The following is a 15,525-nucleotide window of genomic DNA, read 5'->3' as shown; positions in this document are numbered from 1 at the left end:
GCCAATAATGTTGCCCTATCGGATGTATAATGTATGGCCACATCTGGAGGTACGCGAATTGACATCCCATGCTTTGCGCACGAACCACTCGCTCCGTAAAACACTAAACAAACCTTTATGCGTTGTGGAGACTGTCCTGATATGAGAAACGATTAGCATAACAAGTATGAAAGTAAAAAACAAGCTGCCACTTTGTACATAGAAGGTTCTGTGACAATCTCAAACTACAGACACGCACACAACGAAAGGAAAAAAGTGCCAACAAAACACGATTTACTACAATATAACATTCGACTTGAAGCCTCCAAAGCCGACATGCTTTAGTTCCACCGATCCCAAATGTACTCACCCAAATCTGCCCATAAGATGACATCTTCCACTCTACGCCAGTCACCGACTACGCTAACCAAGGCGAAACGAGGGCACACTGTTTGCGCGCATACGACGACGCTGACGGCCAGCATCTCTCACGTCTGCTCATTTAGACCTCTACGTTAACAACGAAATCCAGAGATGACTAAATACCTGAGAAGTTGTTGGTCTCTCGCGTAAGGTTGGCCGGGGTCCAACACCTCTAGGAATTCTCGCCTTCACGTTGTCACACGCTTTTTTTACGACTTTATCGATGCTGACAGTTTGCGGGTCAATTCGGAAACACTTCTTTTCTCACGTTTTGTACTCTGCCTTGTGGGTTTTACAAAACGGCACTGTCTGCAGCGATTACCTTGAAGAAGTACAACAACGCGAGGACTAACAAAACGCAACAGCGAGCGCTGCCCGCCTCCCAGGAATATCTGCAGATTCGTCAGTGTGAATCATTCGTGGTTTAATAGTTCAAACGGGTCACAATGTCTACATTCTTACTCATAGCACGGGCCAAAACAATTGTGAAATTGATAGGCTCGAAAAGAGCGGCAATTTGGGCAGAAATTCTTCCTGCGGTGATTGTCAATTTTCCAAAGGGAAATCACTTGGAAATTCGAAGTCACTTCGCTCAAAACGATGTAAACTGCCGATGAACAATATTACAATTCGATGCTCGAATAAAAAAAAATGTGACCACGGTTATTCTTTTGCTACTGCGCATGGCCACACTGGTAGTCTTCATTCGGGCCAACTTCACTCCACGAGAGGTGAACCAGCCACAGCAACAAGCTAAATATTTGATATAAACATCTACTTCAATTCTAAAATAAATAAACAATTAAATGGGAAGCTCACGCTAAATTGTCAGCAGCAATATGCCAAAAGCAACTGACTGCTATTCTGGTCGCTGATGCTGTTTCATAGTAAGTTGAAGGCAAGTCGGTTTCCTTGCATCGTTTATTTTGCAATCGAAACAAGCTGTGGAGGGCTTTTGAATTTCGGTGTTTTACCCGGGTATAGAGAGGGAAAATGTGTCAGCGACTTGAAAAAGGCTACGCTTGTACCATTGCACCCCTCGGTGGAAGTATTTTGTTGCCAAGTCATAAGATCGGAAATGACAACACCTTGAGTCACGGCTAGGAAATCGGATAACCCTTAGGGGGAAAAGGGAAGGCTTCGATGTCTGGGGCAGGCTGAGTATCATGTCGCTCTCGGCTCATAAAAATTGACACCTAAATTCCGCTGCCATATCAAAATTTCACCTCTTAATTTTACCTGTTAATTCCCGTATAATGTCCATGATACATTGATAGCATCATTTACTGTCTCTCCTTCGTGAACCGACACACTTCCAAACCGTGGCCCGATTTTGGTCCAGCCGTACTTTGTCAAAATTACTCTTCCGGTTGAACGCTTCAAAACCAGAGCCCAAGAGGGCGCCAAACAGCACCGGGGGATTTCAGGGGTGCATGGCTGCCGCTGTTTTGTCTGGAGCTGATGCAGGAGGGTTCCGCGGTGACAGGATATCCTCGTCTTCTGTTGCCGTAACTCAATTAAAGATCAGCCCTGACGGATGATGAGGTCTGCTGACGCGGCTGTTGATCGGCTGACTGTCCCCGGTCACGTTAAAGCCATGCACAGCGAAGCCAACAGTCGGGCATGACAATCTCTTCAAGTGCAGACTGTTCTAGAATCAGGGGTTCTGCAGCCTGGCTTTGCCAGTGATGACAGCAAGTCAATAGTACGTGAACTTTAGGTGCACAGTATCTAACAGTACACATGTACATGTATGTATATCTGTCATTCAACGTGCCCCGTGTATTCTTATTATCCCTGCCCACTGGGCCGGGCCCACAATATCTGAGCATTTCCTTGGACTATCTCAGCTACTTGGGGGTGCCACTGTGCTACCATTTCAGGTGCAAATGACTAAACACAGCTCTCAAAGGAACCCACTTACTCCTCCGCGGAGAGAAGCACGCCGTGTAACCACCTGCCGGGATTCGAACCACCCGACTCCACGATCAGAAGCTACAAACCTTAACCACTGGACCACATGACCCACAAGTCAAATGGCATCAGCCACAACTACAAACTCTGGAGCGGTTCACTCTGGACACACCCTCAGCCGCCAAATTGGGAGCATTGAGAAAAGACCCTTAACAGCTGCCTTTCCAGGGCCTAATTCCAGGGGTGTGTCCAAGCACGAAATACTGCTGGACAATATATATGCCCTGTGCAAAAACTGGCTGAAACGTAGCATACCCGACATTTGAACTGCAAACCAACACTGTCCGTGTCTGGAAAACTTAACAGCTGGATGAAATTGGCCCCAGACGCTGCCACAATTTATTTATAGAGGATTGCACCTGGGGAACCAACCTGATTTGGAGGGCTGGGATCTAAAAATCCTGAACCAGTCGACTGGATGAAACATATGCACATTGCATCTCGCGTCAGACGACCGGGGAGGCAAAAATAGAAGGAATCACGGCAGCCGCCGCTGTCTGAAGCAAATAAAACAAATCCGGCGCTAGGGATGGCAGATAAGCGCATAGGGGATGATTGAGCACGCATTATTTATAGCCACCTATATAAACCGGCACACGACTATTTGAGAGAAACCCCCTTGAATTCCAACCGACGGAATTCGAAACATGCGATACAATCGCCGCTAATTACGGCGCGGTCATTTAAGGACACAGGTCCGCATAAGGTTGTACAACAGACGCACGGAATCGAGTACTGCTTTCACACCAATCAATGGAGTCGACTCCAACAATTCGGTATAACGGGTGTTCGGGTGACAGTGGATTGTAGGTAGGTCCAAATATCATCCTGTGTGATTACAACGGAATCGGCCACGTTTTTGAGACCGAAAGTATCGATACCGGCTGGCATGTGCCCCAGCTGTTGCAACGGAGCTGGAATTTTCCCGACGGAAGCGATTGCATTACAAAGCGACGTAACCATTTTTGCCACCAGCAGGCACCGAACGGAAGAGCTGACGTGATGATTAGCCACGCCGTGATGCACTCTGAACATTACTTCGCCCTAAAAATACAGCGGAGGGAGGAAAAAATACTTGCCCGTTGTCCGCTAGTATTGGGTGAAATTTGACAATGGGATTTGAAACGGTTTGATAGAGTACACTTGCTGCATGAGTAACCAAGGCACAAAACTAAGCGCTGTAGGACCAGTGCCCTCCCAACACTTCTCCCGCACCTTTACCAGACCAGACTAAACCCATTGTGCTTTAGAGCTCGTATCTGTTCGCAAGGCCAATCACCCATGGCGTTTACGACCTAAAATGGAGCAACTATCCCGATATAGGGTCCAGTCCACTAATTCAAGCCCCATTGAAAACAGTGTAAAATCAGCACTGTTCAGGGCCCAATAGCATGCACGCCAACTTCCCTGAGATTTCTGAAACACAAATTAAATTCTTGTCTGGTCACTCATCTTTCAATTTTCTTTTCAATTTTTTGTGGGTTAACCAATTACATTTTTAATTATTCCCACAAAACAAAATCACCCCCCAAAAAGTGATTTTTCCGAAGTCTGATTGCAGCCATATTTCAACTTTCTCGGGCACTTAGGACCATTTTTCAACCATAGTTTTTAGCCCTTCTGCTCTCACATGAAAGCTCAAAGACCCAGGGAGTTGATACCGGCAACGACTTACACAATCTCATCATTTGGGGGCCAAACAATCTCCTTTTTCAAAAGATACTGTAGGGGCACTTTTAATGCTAATGAGCAGGCCTGAAATTCTCACTTCAATTAGTGGTCTGCACCCCGAGACGACTCAGGCACTGCGGTAGCGCCTCTTGCGGCCAAGACAGGGTACTCGTCGTCGCTCACAAACTTGCCCGAGCCGCACGTGGTCCAAACTGTTATTGTTCTTTTGTCTTAATGGCACTTTCAGCAACTCAGGCTATTTGCGCCAATAACTGTACGTTTATCCATACACTTTATTAATCAGCATCACATTACGGAGTTAGGAAGAAAGTCCAGTTTTAGAGGCAGGAGGAAACCGGAGTACCCGGAGAAAACCTGCGAGAGCGAGTGTGGGCTGGAAACCATATGCACTTAAACTTAAAGCCTGGGTCAAGCAGGGACTCGAACCCGGGTCTCATTGGAGCAAAGCGAGGAAAGAACCGCTACGCTAACCCGCTCCCCCCGGTTCAAACTGCCGCAGTTTCCTATCTTATCAACAGGCTTGGTCTTCACACGCAGTCCAGATAGATAACTGCATTGCTACCTTCGAATCATTGTCACAAGTGAGCGATGGGCTCGCAAAAAAAAAAAAGTGTCGGACTGTTGATGTTGGTATTTGCAAAACGACAAACACCAACACAGAACTGCTGCGCATGTCCATATCGAAATTTGCCACATCATGTAAACCCAGTTTTATGTACAGTACAGTCTGTTGGACTCACTGCAGACAGCGCTGTGCGAGATAGGAATAATTATAATGCTTCAAACCGGAAAATAAAAAATGCTCAAACTCCCATATTCGACCTACGCGGAGTGAACAACTTGTACTGTACATCTAATATGGAGTATGGAGGAATAAATGTTTAAAATGCAAACTGTATGTGTGAGCTACTACAATTTCCCTCTTCCAATCCAAAGACATACAAACAGGCTCAGCGCGGCCTACGGAACAAAATCTAATTTTGAGGTGGCTTTCCACAATGAAACAATAAACGCCGACCACAAGCCAATCTCCATCAACTCAACAAAAGGACCCTTTTATTGAATATATATATATATATTCATTCCCTGGGAAAAACGGTACACGTGTGATGAAAAAAATCTCAAAGGCATTATTGAGAGGGGAAAAATGACCCTCAAATCGGTACATCAACGACCCAAATAGCACCCTTCTTTGTTCTGTTTTGGTTATTAGCGAGCAGCTGATCAACGGGAGGGGACCCCATCGGGTCAGGTCGCACACGCATCGCCGCCGGCGGGAGGCCATAAATTAGCAGAAAAATGCGGCTGGAATCCCTTCCAATGGGTACACGCAGCAGACAGATACTAGGGGTGACGCAGACGACTGTTTCATGAAACAGCAATGTTCGCCATTTCCAGAGGACAAAGTAATCGTGTGCAGATCTTCAGGGCTTTTCCTTCACAGTGGGTGCGTTGTCAAGGTATCAGTGGCCCCGATTACTTTTGAAAACAAGAACCTGAAATTGTGGTCAACCTGGCAATACCTGATTAAACTGCATTTTAAAAAATGTTAATGGTGTGAGTTTTGGTTACAAAAACTGATTAACAGTATTTACCGAACCTTTTCAAAAAATCGATATCCTGTTTGCTTGACGGTGGAAAACTTCCCAAATATGTCTTTTTGAAGCCATACCGTATCTTTACAGTCAAAATGACCATTTCTAACGAGCAAGCTTTTTAGCAGCATTCCCCAATACATCATTACATGTACTACAAAATATTCGTTTATTGCAATGAGGCTGGCTTCAGCTTCCAAACAGCCGCCTGCGATCCGTCCATAAATGCACACCTACAATCGAGGTCCTGTGTATGACGCCTGAAGCGCTTGTTCAACCTTGTCCTCTGAGCGACCGCGTTCCGGCGACGACCCCGCGCTCACGGCCGGAGCACGGACCTACAATAAGCGGCGAATTCCTCGCCCAACCTTTTTTTACGTGTATGCGCCTGGCATTCGTTAACGAGGGCCGTAAACGCGGAATCCGCTGTACATTACGACTAGACTGTTATCCCAGGCCAAGTTTGAGCCGAGACATTCAATTTTAAAGGGGTTGTCTATCTGCCGTGGTGAACGTCTTTTAGTTGCGCTGTGTGAAAACAAACACGCACGGTCAATACTGATACCTCCTCGACGCAAAATTCCATCAACAACTGTTGGAATCAGGTTTTGTTCCTCCGGCCGAATCCTGACGGGGATTCATTCGGGTATACTCTTTGGGTCCGTGTACAGCATTAAACTTATATTGTACTCGCACAGTTACGTTCAGCAAATAGAGTACCAAAGTACAGGTGCTATAACTGTCGGGTAACAGTATTTGTTCAGTTGAGTACCAGTTCGAGCACAGATACGAATTAATGCAGATTCGAAGATCCTTAGGTATAGACCTCTATCACGAGGCAACCATCTTGCTTTTCTACCATTCACGGCAATGTAATCAAACTTAGACTAGAAGGAGAACCAGCCCGTTTCCTCTTATCAATCTGTAAAGTTGGAATACTCTTGTCATTTGGTATACAGGGTCATCACAAAAATGGCAGCATCAACACCCGCTCTCGTGCTAGTTTTTCAAAACGAATACTGCAGCCCGCAGGTTGTATAGAAGCCCCGATACAAGCAAGTTGAGACAATCCTCAGGCTCAGTCAAAACGATGAGGCTAAACCTCACACAGGAACATTCTAAGGTCCCTGATTTGTCTACTCCCAAAAGAGGATTAATGTCTTACCTATCAAGAGTCAGGTCTCCGTTTTTCGATGAATATTTATTGAGAAATTAATCAAGACATGCAAGGGGGGTTGTTGGGGACGACATGAATAACTGCAACTTTTGCAACTGCTAATTCAAAAGAAAACGACCACTATCTACGCCACCAACACAGAGGGAATCGATCCCTCCAAAACATGTGAACAAGCCTCCAGATGCAAAGTGCCATTTTATCGGAGATATGGTGTCTCAAATCTGCCTGCCACAAAATCACAGAGAGGGGCATTTTATTCGAAGCTTCATAAGTCGTATCAAACATCCTTGCTGTGAGAAATGTATTACCGTTTACAATGTAGATGCTATGAATTACGTTATCGAGCAAAGGCAAGAAAAAAATCACCAGCTAGCATCAAGGCACACACCTAAACGAGAAGATGGTTACATTGTTGCAGTCCCAAATCGTCCCTCTGACCGATTAACTCCGACTCTTTCCCCCTATTCTATCCTGCTCCGCTCCACCCAAATCGCATCAACCGTATATTCCTATCCAGGTCAGCGCATTACCTGGGTCACTGCATGTCCGGGACTCCAGGTCAATGACTCAACAGCCCCCCCGCGCCATGGAGTCGCGATGGATGCCCGCGTGCGCGGTGCATGCACTCCCCCCTCCGTGCTCGACCCGCGTTGCTCAATGCTTGCTCCTCATAACGCTCAAGGCGACTTCTTCGCCAAATCCCCCTTTGACGTACATGTAAATGCGGGACCCAAAAAAAAAGGTCCGTCCCAGATTACGGTTTTATAAGAGGCGCGTCTGGCGAACCAAACAAACATTTCTATGGCTCTTCACATAAATCTGTTTCGCAGTTTTCCTTTCTTCCCCAACCTGCCAGTACTAAACCCGATCGGGCGTAAATCAGATTTCACTGTTTGTCAGCTGTGCAATCAGGTTGAGGAAGCGCTCGAAATGTCACGGCATTTTCGGGTTCAACACCGCTGCGCCGTATAAGCTTTGAAGGGTTTCGAGAGAAGTTTGCTCCCAGAAATATAAATCCTCGCTGAAAAAAACAACGGGACAGACCTCCGACTCACTATGTAGGACCGTATACGCGAAACGCTCAAGCAACATGAGGATGTGCGTGGAAGCTTGAGTGAAATAATGTTGTTTCGTGATAATCCCAAATAGCAGCGGAGGTGTTGAAATCACGTGTCATTCACGTGCATTCTGTCACCGGCACCGCTAGCGACCCTGACCGTCTATATGGTGCAGTAGTCTCGCCATTATAACTGGTTATCTCCACATCCCAGAAGACAGACATCAAATTAATATCATAAAGCTATGACCAAGCATTAAAAAACCCGCAAGGAAGCAATCTTTCATAACCGACTAAGGATCACTGACACTGTGACAAAGCACCAGATGACTGTTGACAAATTCAGGTCTACACTCCTCCATAATTTTCCGGACGCCCGCCAGTCCAAACCGCAAGCCTAACCCGCCCGCTGGTTTCGGTTCTACATTCTTTCAGAGAGAGTCTCCTTTATCCCGGCTGCATGAGAACAAGAGGCCCATATTTGAGGATCTCTCCCAGACGACGTCCCCTGCAACCCGATGACCTCCTCTCCTCTGACTCGCCTCCTTCAATCCTGCACCGTTGATAATAATCCCTGGAACGGTTACAGTCTACCAAGCTGCAGGAATGCCTAGTGCACATTCCGATCCTATTCAACTCTTTTCTAATGGCATTCCCCTATCATCGTACGTTTCAGGGCTCACTGCGTACCAAAGGGTACAATCCACCCCAACAACCCAGAACTACAACCAAGGGGCGAGATCCTTTTAAAGTGACGCCGCGCACCGGCTTCGTCAGTCCTCTGTCTGAAAAAATAAATCTAAAGTCATTTTCCTTTTATAATTTCATTTCAAAAGATCAACAGTGGAAGCAGTTTATTGTAGAGTATCCAAGCGCCAGCCCCCGTTCAAGCTGACAAAGACTGAGGACAAGCACCAAAGCTAAAGCAAACTGTTACCTAACTCAGTGCCTTGAATACTGATGCAACTTCCTACTGCGGCATTTCTGTGACGTTTACCAATTATTGTCTGAGATACAAAAGAACTCCTTAATAACTGCAGGACGTGAGGCACTCTTTTGTCCAATCAGGTCCAGGTGAGCTATATCAACTCTTCTTGCCCAGCAAACTTGGTTTACAATTGTAACAATGGATACATTAGTGGGTGCTTTGTACGCCCAAACTACAGTACAGGGTCAGCAGCGATGCCCAAAGACAAAGATGTTTGCCCCCCACCACCAAAAGGAGAACAAGACTGGTGTAGAAGCTACACGAGTAATCCGTGCAACTATACAGCCCATTTCAGAAAAACTTGACAATAGGTCGTGCAACCACGCTCGCTGAAATTGTGCAAACTACCTTATAGAGAGACTGAGACAAGTCTAGTGCTCATATCCTCAAAACAGCGTCAAAATCCTGTCAAAACGTGTACTGTACATGTACTTCCCGGCCCACGTTGCGGAGAAACGAAATGCTGGCCGCAAGTCTAGGAAAGGATGTCGAAATGAAAGTACCAAGTTGTGGGTGACCCCAGAGTGAGTCATGATTGTACACACCCTGACTACACCTTTCCCTGCCCCTCTGAGACTACCCATATCGCCACTCTCAAGCTTCCCCTCCAAATTATTTATCGGTAACACCGCCGCAAGCAAAAATCCAAGGAAATATTTAATTACTGCTGGGGCTCGGGGTAATATCATCATGCAACCAAACTGTTCCGGGAAACCGTTGGACAAAACAGTAACGTGAAATAAAAAGCTTCTGACTCCGCCGAATATTGGGAGACCACAGAACTTCGACTGCGACTACTTGCAAATTCAATTTCCGTTTTTAAAGTCTGCGCGCTCGGTTGAAACGAGGAAAAGATGTCTGGTGCCAAACTCAGTGAAGGGGCGATGCAAACACGACGTGCAGACAGTTAAAATAACCAATTTCCACCTACCCATCAGTGCACGTTGCGATGCTGTCCGGCATAACCAGACGCTCGACTTGGTGCTCGGTGCAGGGGAAGGGATAATTTCAATTCCAGACGGAATTCCTTCTTCCTTCAAGTTTCAGTGGCATACGAAGACACCCAAATCAAAGAAGACGAATCAAATGAGCTCATTCAAAATGTGCATCTACATATTGTACATGCACTTACAACGACACAAAAAAAGAAATACAAGTCACGATGACCCGTGGGGGATTTGACCTCTTAGGGTTAGAGCCATCACCGTTGCTTAACCCCAATTGTTTCCAATATAGCACGGCTGCCACCTTGCAGGCCAGTGCTTTTGCTCCACATGGAATGCACGAAGGATGTTTCTCTGTGGAACGAAACAACTGCCCAGCAAGATGGCTACCACAAAAACGCTCTATAGAATATTAAGGTGTCATATTCCTCCAACAGATAGTACTTAGTAGTCTTCATACCGCACTGTCCAAATTACCTTACATTTTCATTGCACAATTAGTAAAACAAATATTAAATGATGACATATCGACGCCAAGTATTTCGTAATACATGTACTGGGATTGAGATGGCTCCTGGTAAATACATGTGAGCACAGGAGTTATCAACGTCCGATTCTGAGAACAGGCTGCGGTGGTACGGTACCCAGCTGAAAGTCGACTCACAAAGTTAATCCGAAAAGCAGACGGGGAATGGCCGGCTCCGCGTTAGTTCCGACGGCAGAGCACTTAAAGGTCGCTCAGTATCGGCCTTGCCAACCCCTTTGAACTTTTTAATTTCTTTCTATGTCGCCAAAAGGTAAAGAGCCAGGATGAACACCCCCCGCGGTTGACGTTTTGGAAAGCTGACTTCGAAGAACGAAGATAGTCCGTATCCGAGGCCATATTGATTCTCACGACAGTGCTAGATAGTGTACTACTGCTTGAGCCACATTGTTGTTCTATCACTTGATATACAGCCCACGGTAACATGACTTGAAGTCACACACTGCATTAACCCAGTGAAGTACTCAAGTACTCGACCCTTTTCGGTTAACTCCAACAATTCTGCAACTGGGACGGAGGCACGGTCGCATCCATCACTGGGGAAAGGGGACCCAGGGGTCTAAATTAGATTCGGCGGTGCGGCATCGCCTTTTCGGTCAACTGTCACGACGCGCGTGGTACACTCGAACAGCGACGTAAATTGTGGCACCAAAAGCGGCAAGTTCACGCAAAGGGTTTTTCGGGGGGGGTGCCTGAAGACTCGTGCAAGGTCAGGGTGGTAATGAATACAACTTTCACAGGTGGCTGTTGCTCGATTGGCCAAAGTCGACGAACCGATGCATTCAGAATTGGTTCTAGATATAGTGCGATAATTATTATAATCTATGGGATTTTTTAAAATTGATTGATGCACAATGAACCACTTTTCCCCACCATGGAGCTAGAATAATATTCCCACCTGATGTTTCTTGTTTGCAAAGTAAAAGAAGTTGAGCGGCTAACATCCTTAGTCCCAATGTCAGGTCCAAATGTCCTAACGTAACCAGTAGGGAAAAGACCATCTTTTAAAAGAGTCAGTTACAGAGAACCGAGTGGCCTGGTGGTAACCCAATCTTACTAATGTATGGGAACATATTTATCTCAGGCAACTTGAAGAAGGCTGCCAGTGCATCCTCTCATTCGACCAAACTCGGAAAGATCCACGGCGGGGTTACATACCGTTGGTACAAACACCAATGAGCCTACGTGGTTCCTCCGTCCCTTTAATAGCTCCATGGTCCGTCTCACGGAATAATGTGCGAAGGCGAAGAGCCTTTAGATCCCCGAATACCAGGACCCGTAATTCCCGCATTTATATTCAAAACGGCCACTGATCTTCTCCACGGCCACCGTGTGTTGGCAAGGAGGAATTCTGGTAAGACCACCCTGCGCACTATTAGCTCTCAGTATAAGGCCAGCCCCTAATAATGTCATCAAGCAATAATCCTACGAATGTAACACTGGCCCGACCTCCGAGACACCTTGTTAATGGTGCCGCGGCGTGGAAACAGCAGAGAACGGGGAGGGGTTGTTCTCTCACCCACGGTGTACCCGAGTGGTCCAAGGCCGCTCCCCTTATAGGATTGGACAAAGGAATAATTACATGCCATAAATACACACGAAAAAAAGGCCGACAAAATGCATGGGACTCAAGTGAGATCCTTCAGTGCTGCAGAGGCTGAACGGGGGAAATGTCCACCCACGGCACGCTAAAGCTTTCATGTTTTTTTAAATGGGTTTAACGCTAACCCTGATAAATGCAACCAAAATGCAAGCGCGGTTGTCTGGTCGTGGGCTTTCGATTCGGGAGCAAAAGCAAGCGACAGGGAACAATGACGAGGTTGGAGTTTATCCCTGACACCGCACAATGCAACAGACATCAGGGATGCAATTTTTGTTCCGGACAACAGGGTTCCCACGTTAGCAACGGGTACATTTTGTTTTAACGGTGCAACAGCATGAAACAAACCGACTGCCGTCAAGCAGTAATTCTTCTAAGGGCCTTTCATATTGGTAACAGCAGGATTTCCAGATCTTTTCCACGACCACCCAGCAAAATGCAACACTTTTGAAATTAATTCAACACAGCGAGAGCCAAGCCTGATCCAACAGCATATAACACAATGGAACGATGGATTTGGTTGGATTGTAAAGTTAACTGAATGATCACCGATCACAGTACAAGAATGTCCGTCCAAAGTGTAACCTGTTCCTTGTCTAAGCCTGTAAACCGTCAAGTCCAACGCTGTATTTCTACCACTTTTCCACAGCTGCATCAAAATGTATGGAAAACGTTGGGAATTCTACGAAACGTTATACCCTAGAGGGTCCTTTCTCTATGGTTATAGACAACATTTCCATTTCATATGAATATCTCGGCCTAAAAAAAGGCTGCCAATTGGGGCCAAAAAGCAGGGGTAACAAGCCGGTCCCCGACGATAAGCTATCGGGAATATAAGACCTGGTACAATAGGCGGAAACACGCAGCTCCCTCGCGGCTGAAATCCACTGCATCAGTTTAATAATCACTTCCCTAATCCACGACAATCCCCAAACGAAGAGCCCCGGTGAAGTACTGATTGGTAAGTCGTGCTCATTGGCAAAATCTTTCCATGAATCATGAAGTCGGATATCCAGGCACAATGGAAAGCAAGCCACGGCCATCTCTCAACAGCTGGCGAGCAATCTGAATAAACCGCTTGAAGCAAAAGGTCAGGGAAGTGAAATGGTGAACTGCACAGTTCAAGAACCACAAAACGGCATATCTCAAGTGGAGCCCGTTGAACGAGAAAGATACTAGTGAAATATGAGTGAATTAAACCTACAAAAAGTGTACATCATAAAGCTAGTTTCCTAAATGGATACATGTAGGCCTTCATACATGTTAACCCCAATTAAACTACCACAGCAGTTAAGCTTTCGCTCTACGACACTGTGACATTTGTATCCCTTTGTTTACATGAGTTAACAATTAGATCATGCCGTCTTACGAACTGCTGAGAGTGTCCATGGTTCGATCAAACATAAAAAACTAAAAGTGGTATGGTCCAAAAACTTGCGATGAGTCCAGTTTACATGTTTCCTCTTCCGATGTACGACGATTTAAAGTTCCATTATCATCAGATTGATATTGCTTTGTTAACCAGGAATTTAACGTGACCTTACCTTCGTGGCAACGCCGTCGCAGTCACGCATGAATGTAGGACAAAACGACCTCCTGATCAAAACGAAACCCACAACACTAACTCATAGGTTCACAGAAGGTTCCACGACGATCCCTTTTTCCAATCAACTTCAAGTCGCGTCATTGTTTCCCAGGAGTACCGTCGCAAAAACATGTTCCCTTTTTGTGTTCGTTCCGCCGCGTTCTCCAGATTTCTCCAAAAATGTCTTTTTTTGCCCGGTGCAAAATTTGCGGTAATTCTGTCATGTCTGTTGATCACCTGTAGCGCATTCCACAAAGGCTGGGGGGTTGACATTCCAGAGTGCTCGCACACGCCAGACTCTTTTTGGCACGCAGACACAATAGAGGTCCGTGTACGGATTTCTACGAATCACGGTCCAAAGGGTGACTAACTCTTGGTGAACGTTGGCTCCGGTCTGAATTCTTACCGGACAACACCTCGACCGACGTAGCGTGAATCCAGCAGCCAATGCCGCCAGTTGGCCTGAGGACAAAGCTGCGGCTTGATCTCGAGTCTAACAACTGTGTGGGGACTAACAAAGAATCCAGTGTCAGTGCTTTTTTTTTCCTACAGCCGTTTTTCCCCCAATGGTACGATGGAATCCCTGTATGATGAAGAAATACTTCAACAAACTTTTTTGTGTGTGTGCTGATTTACCAGAAGAAGAGAGGGGGTCACCGCTTTGGGCATGAACATCGCACACACCCAAATCAACGCACCGACTGAGGGCAAATCACACTGTCATGGCAAGCGTAAAGGAAGGCATTCCAGTCATACACAAACCAACGGTGCTCAACCGCTTCTTATTTAGTAAAGCTTCCTGTGTGCTGTATTCAAACAGGTCGAATAAACATGTTCATTTCCACACAGAACATTTACATGTACTTATAACTGAATAAAGGGTGACGAATGGCGGATACCAGGCAGAATGCAAACGCTTGTATATGTACAGTACGTCGCATGGTTCCTTACCTGGTACATTTATAACCCGGTACACATAACTATGATTACAAGGTAGAAAAGAGGGAAAGAGTAGCAAAACTAAAAGAAGTACAGCTAACCTCCAGAATTAAACAAGGCCTTTTGAACTCAATGCAATATGTAAACATGTCTGGAATGAACATAATTTTAAACACAACTGCTTGCATATCATATATAACAGGTTTGCCCTTACCCAACGTATATTAATAAGCACTGTATGCTCAGTGCTTGTCCGAGAGCTTGCGAAAAAAACCTCACAAACCTACTCGGGTGTGACTCGAACCCACGACCTCCTGCTTACTAGTGCAGATGTCTTAACCACTCGACCACCGAGCTTGCCGGGGTCGGCTGGCCGGTCCGAGTCATGCATATGCTTGCATATCAACAAAAAAGAACGTACAAATAGAAATGTTATACGTGTACTGAATACAATACAGCGTATTAATAAGTAAACTTTACTACACTGGAAATAAGAATATTGTTTGGGTACTTTTTGAACGCATGTATACTTTAAGTATACCACTGAAGTGGTTTTATTCCAGAGCAGAGGCCTTTGATGTTCTTGCCTTCCCAATGCAAAACCTAAGCTGCTGATCTGGCATTATACATATACCTAAGAAGTCCTCTGAAACAATGATTTGATTTCGTAGGGTAGAAAGTTGTTTTTCAAATTTAAATATCAGGATACCCAGGTGATATTTTGATCCGTTAGAAATTGAGAGAGTGTGCAGTTTCCTGAAGGGTGGTCCGGTGTGATCTCTAGGGCCAGACTTTGCGGTGACTCGTAGGAATTTTTTTTCGTTTTTGGTAATAAGATTAGCTTATTCACTGAATGTTCATTAACTCAGCCCCAAGGAACGGGCATAGTAATAAACATGTACTATTAAAGTCACGTACCATAATGATCTGAAAATCCAGTTGATCGAGTTCATACAAACCAACATGCTATTTCGAGAAATCCGTCGTTTACCATTTTTCCTGGAATTTCCTTGAAAACAACTTCACCT

General features: G+C 45.7%; 1 protein-coding gene across 7 annotated transcripts in view; it reads right to left on the bottom strand.

The window, feature by feature from the left end:
- LOC110988326 (uncharacterized) overlaps positions 1–15,525 on the bottom strand; it is a 62,791-nt gene that overhangs the window by 26,316 nt on the left and 20,950 nt on the right. The window contains exon 1 of one of the 7 annotated variants that reach the window (XM_022251705.2): positions 13,518–14,214. The exons of 5 other annotated variants lie outside the window; for them this stretch is intronic. In XM_022251705.2, coding sequence (XP_022107397.2) covers positions 13,518–13,547 — 30 coding nt within the window. In that variant the 5' untranslated portion in view covers positions 13,548–14,214. Of the gene's footprint in view, positions 1–349; positions 999–13,517; positions 14,215–15,525 lie in introns of those variants that run through there. One more of the 7 variants, XM_022251706.2, reaches the window with a different exon arrangement.

Source organism: Acanthaster planci, linkage group LG10 (genome assembly GCF_054643075.1).
Source record: "Acanthaster planci isolate LZ-2023a linkage group LG10, COTS_SCS, whole genome shotgun sequence".
Taxonomy (NCBI): domain Eukaryota; kingdom Metazoa; phylum Echinodermata; class Asteroidea; order Valvatida; family Acanthasteridae; genus Acanthaster; species Acanthaster planci.
This window is presented reverse-complemented; position numbering and strand designations above follow the sequence as displayed.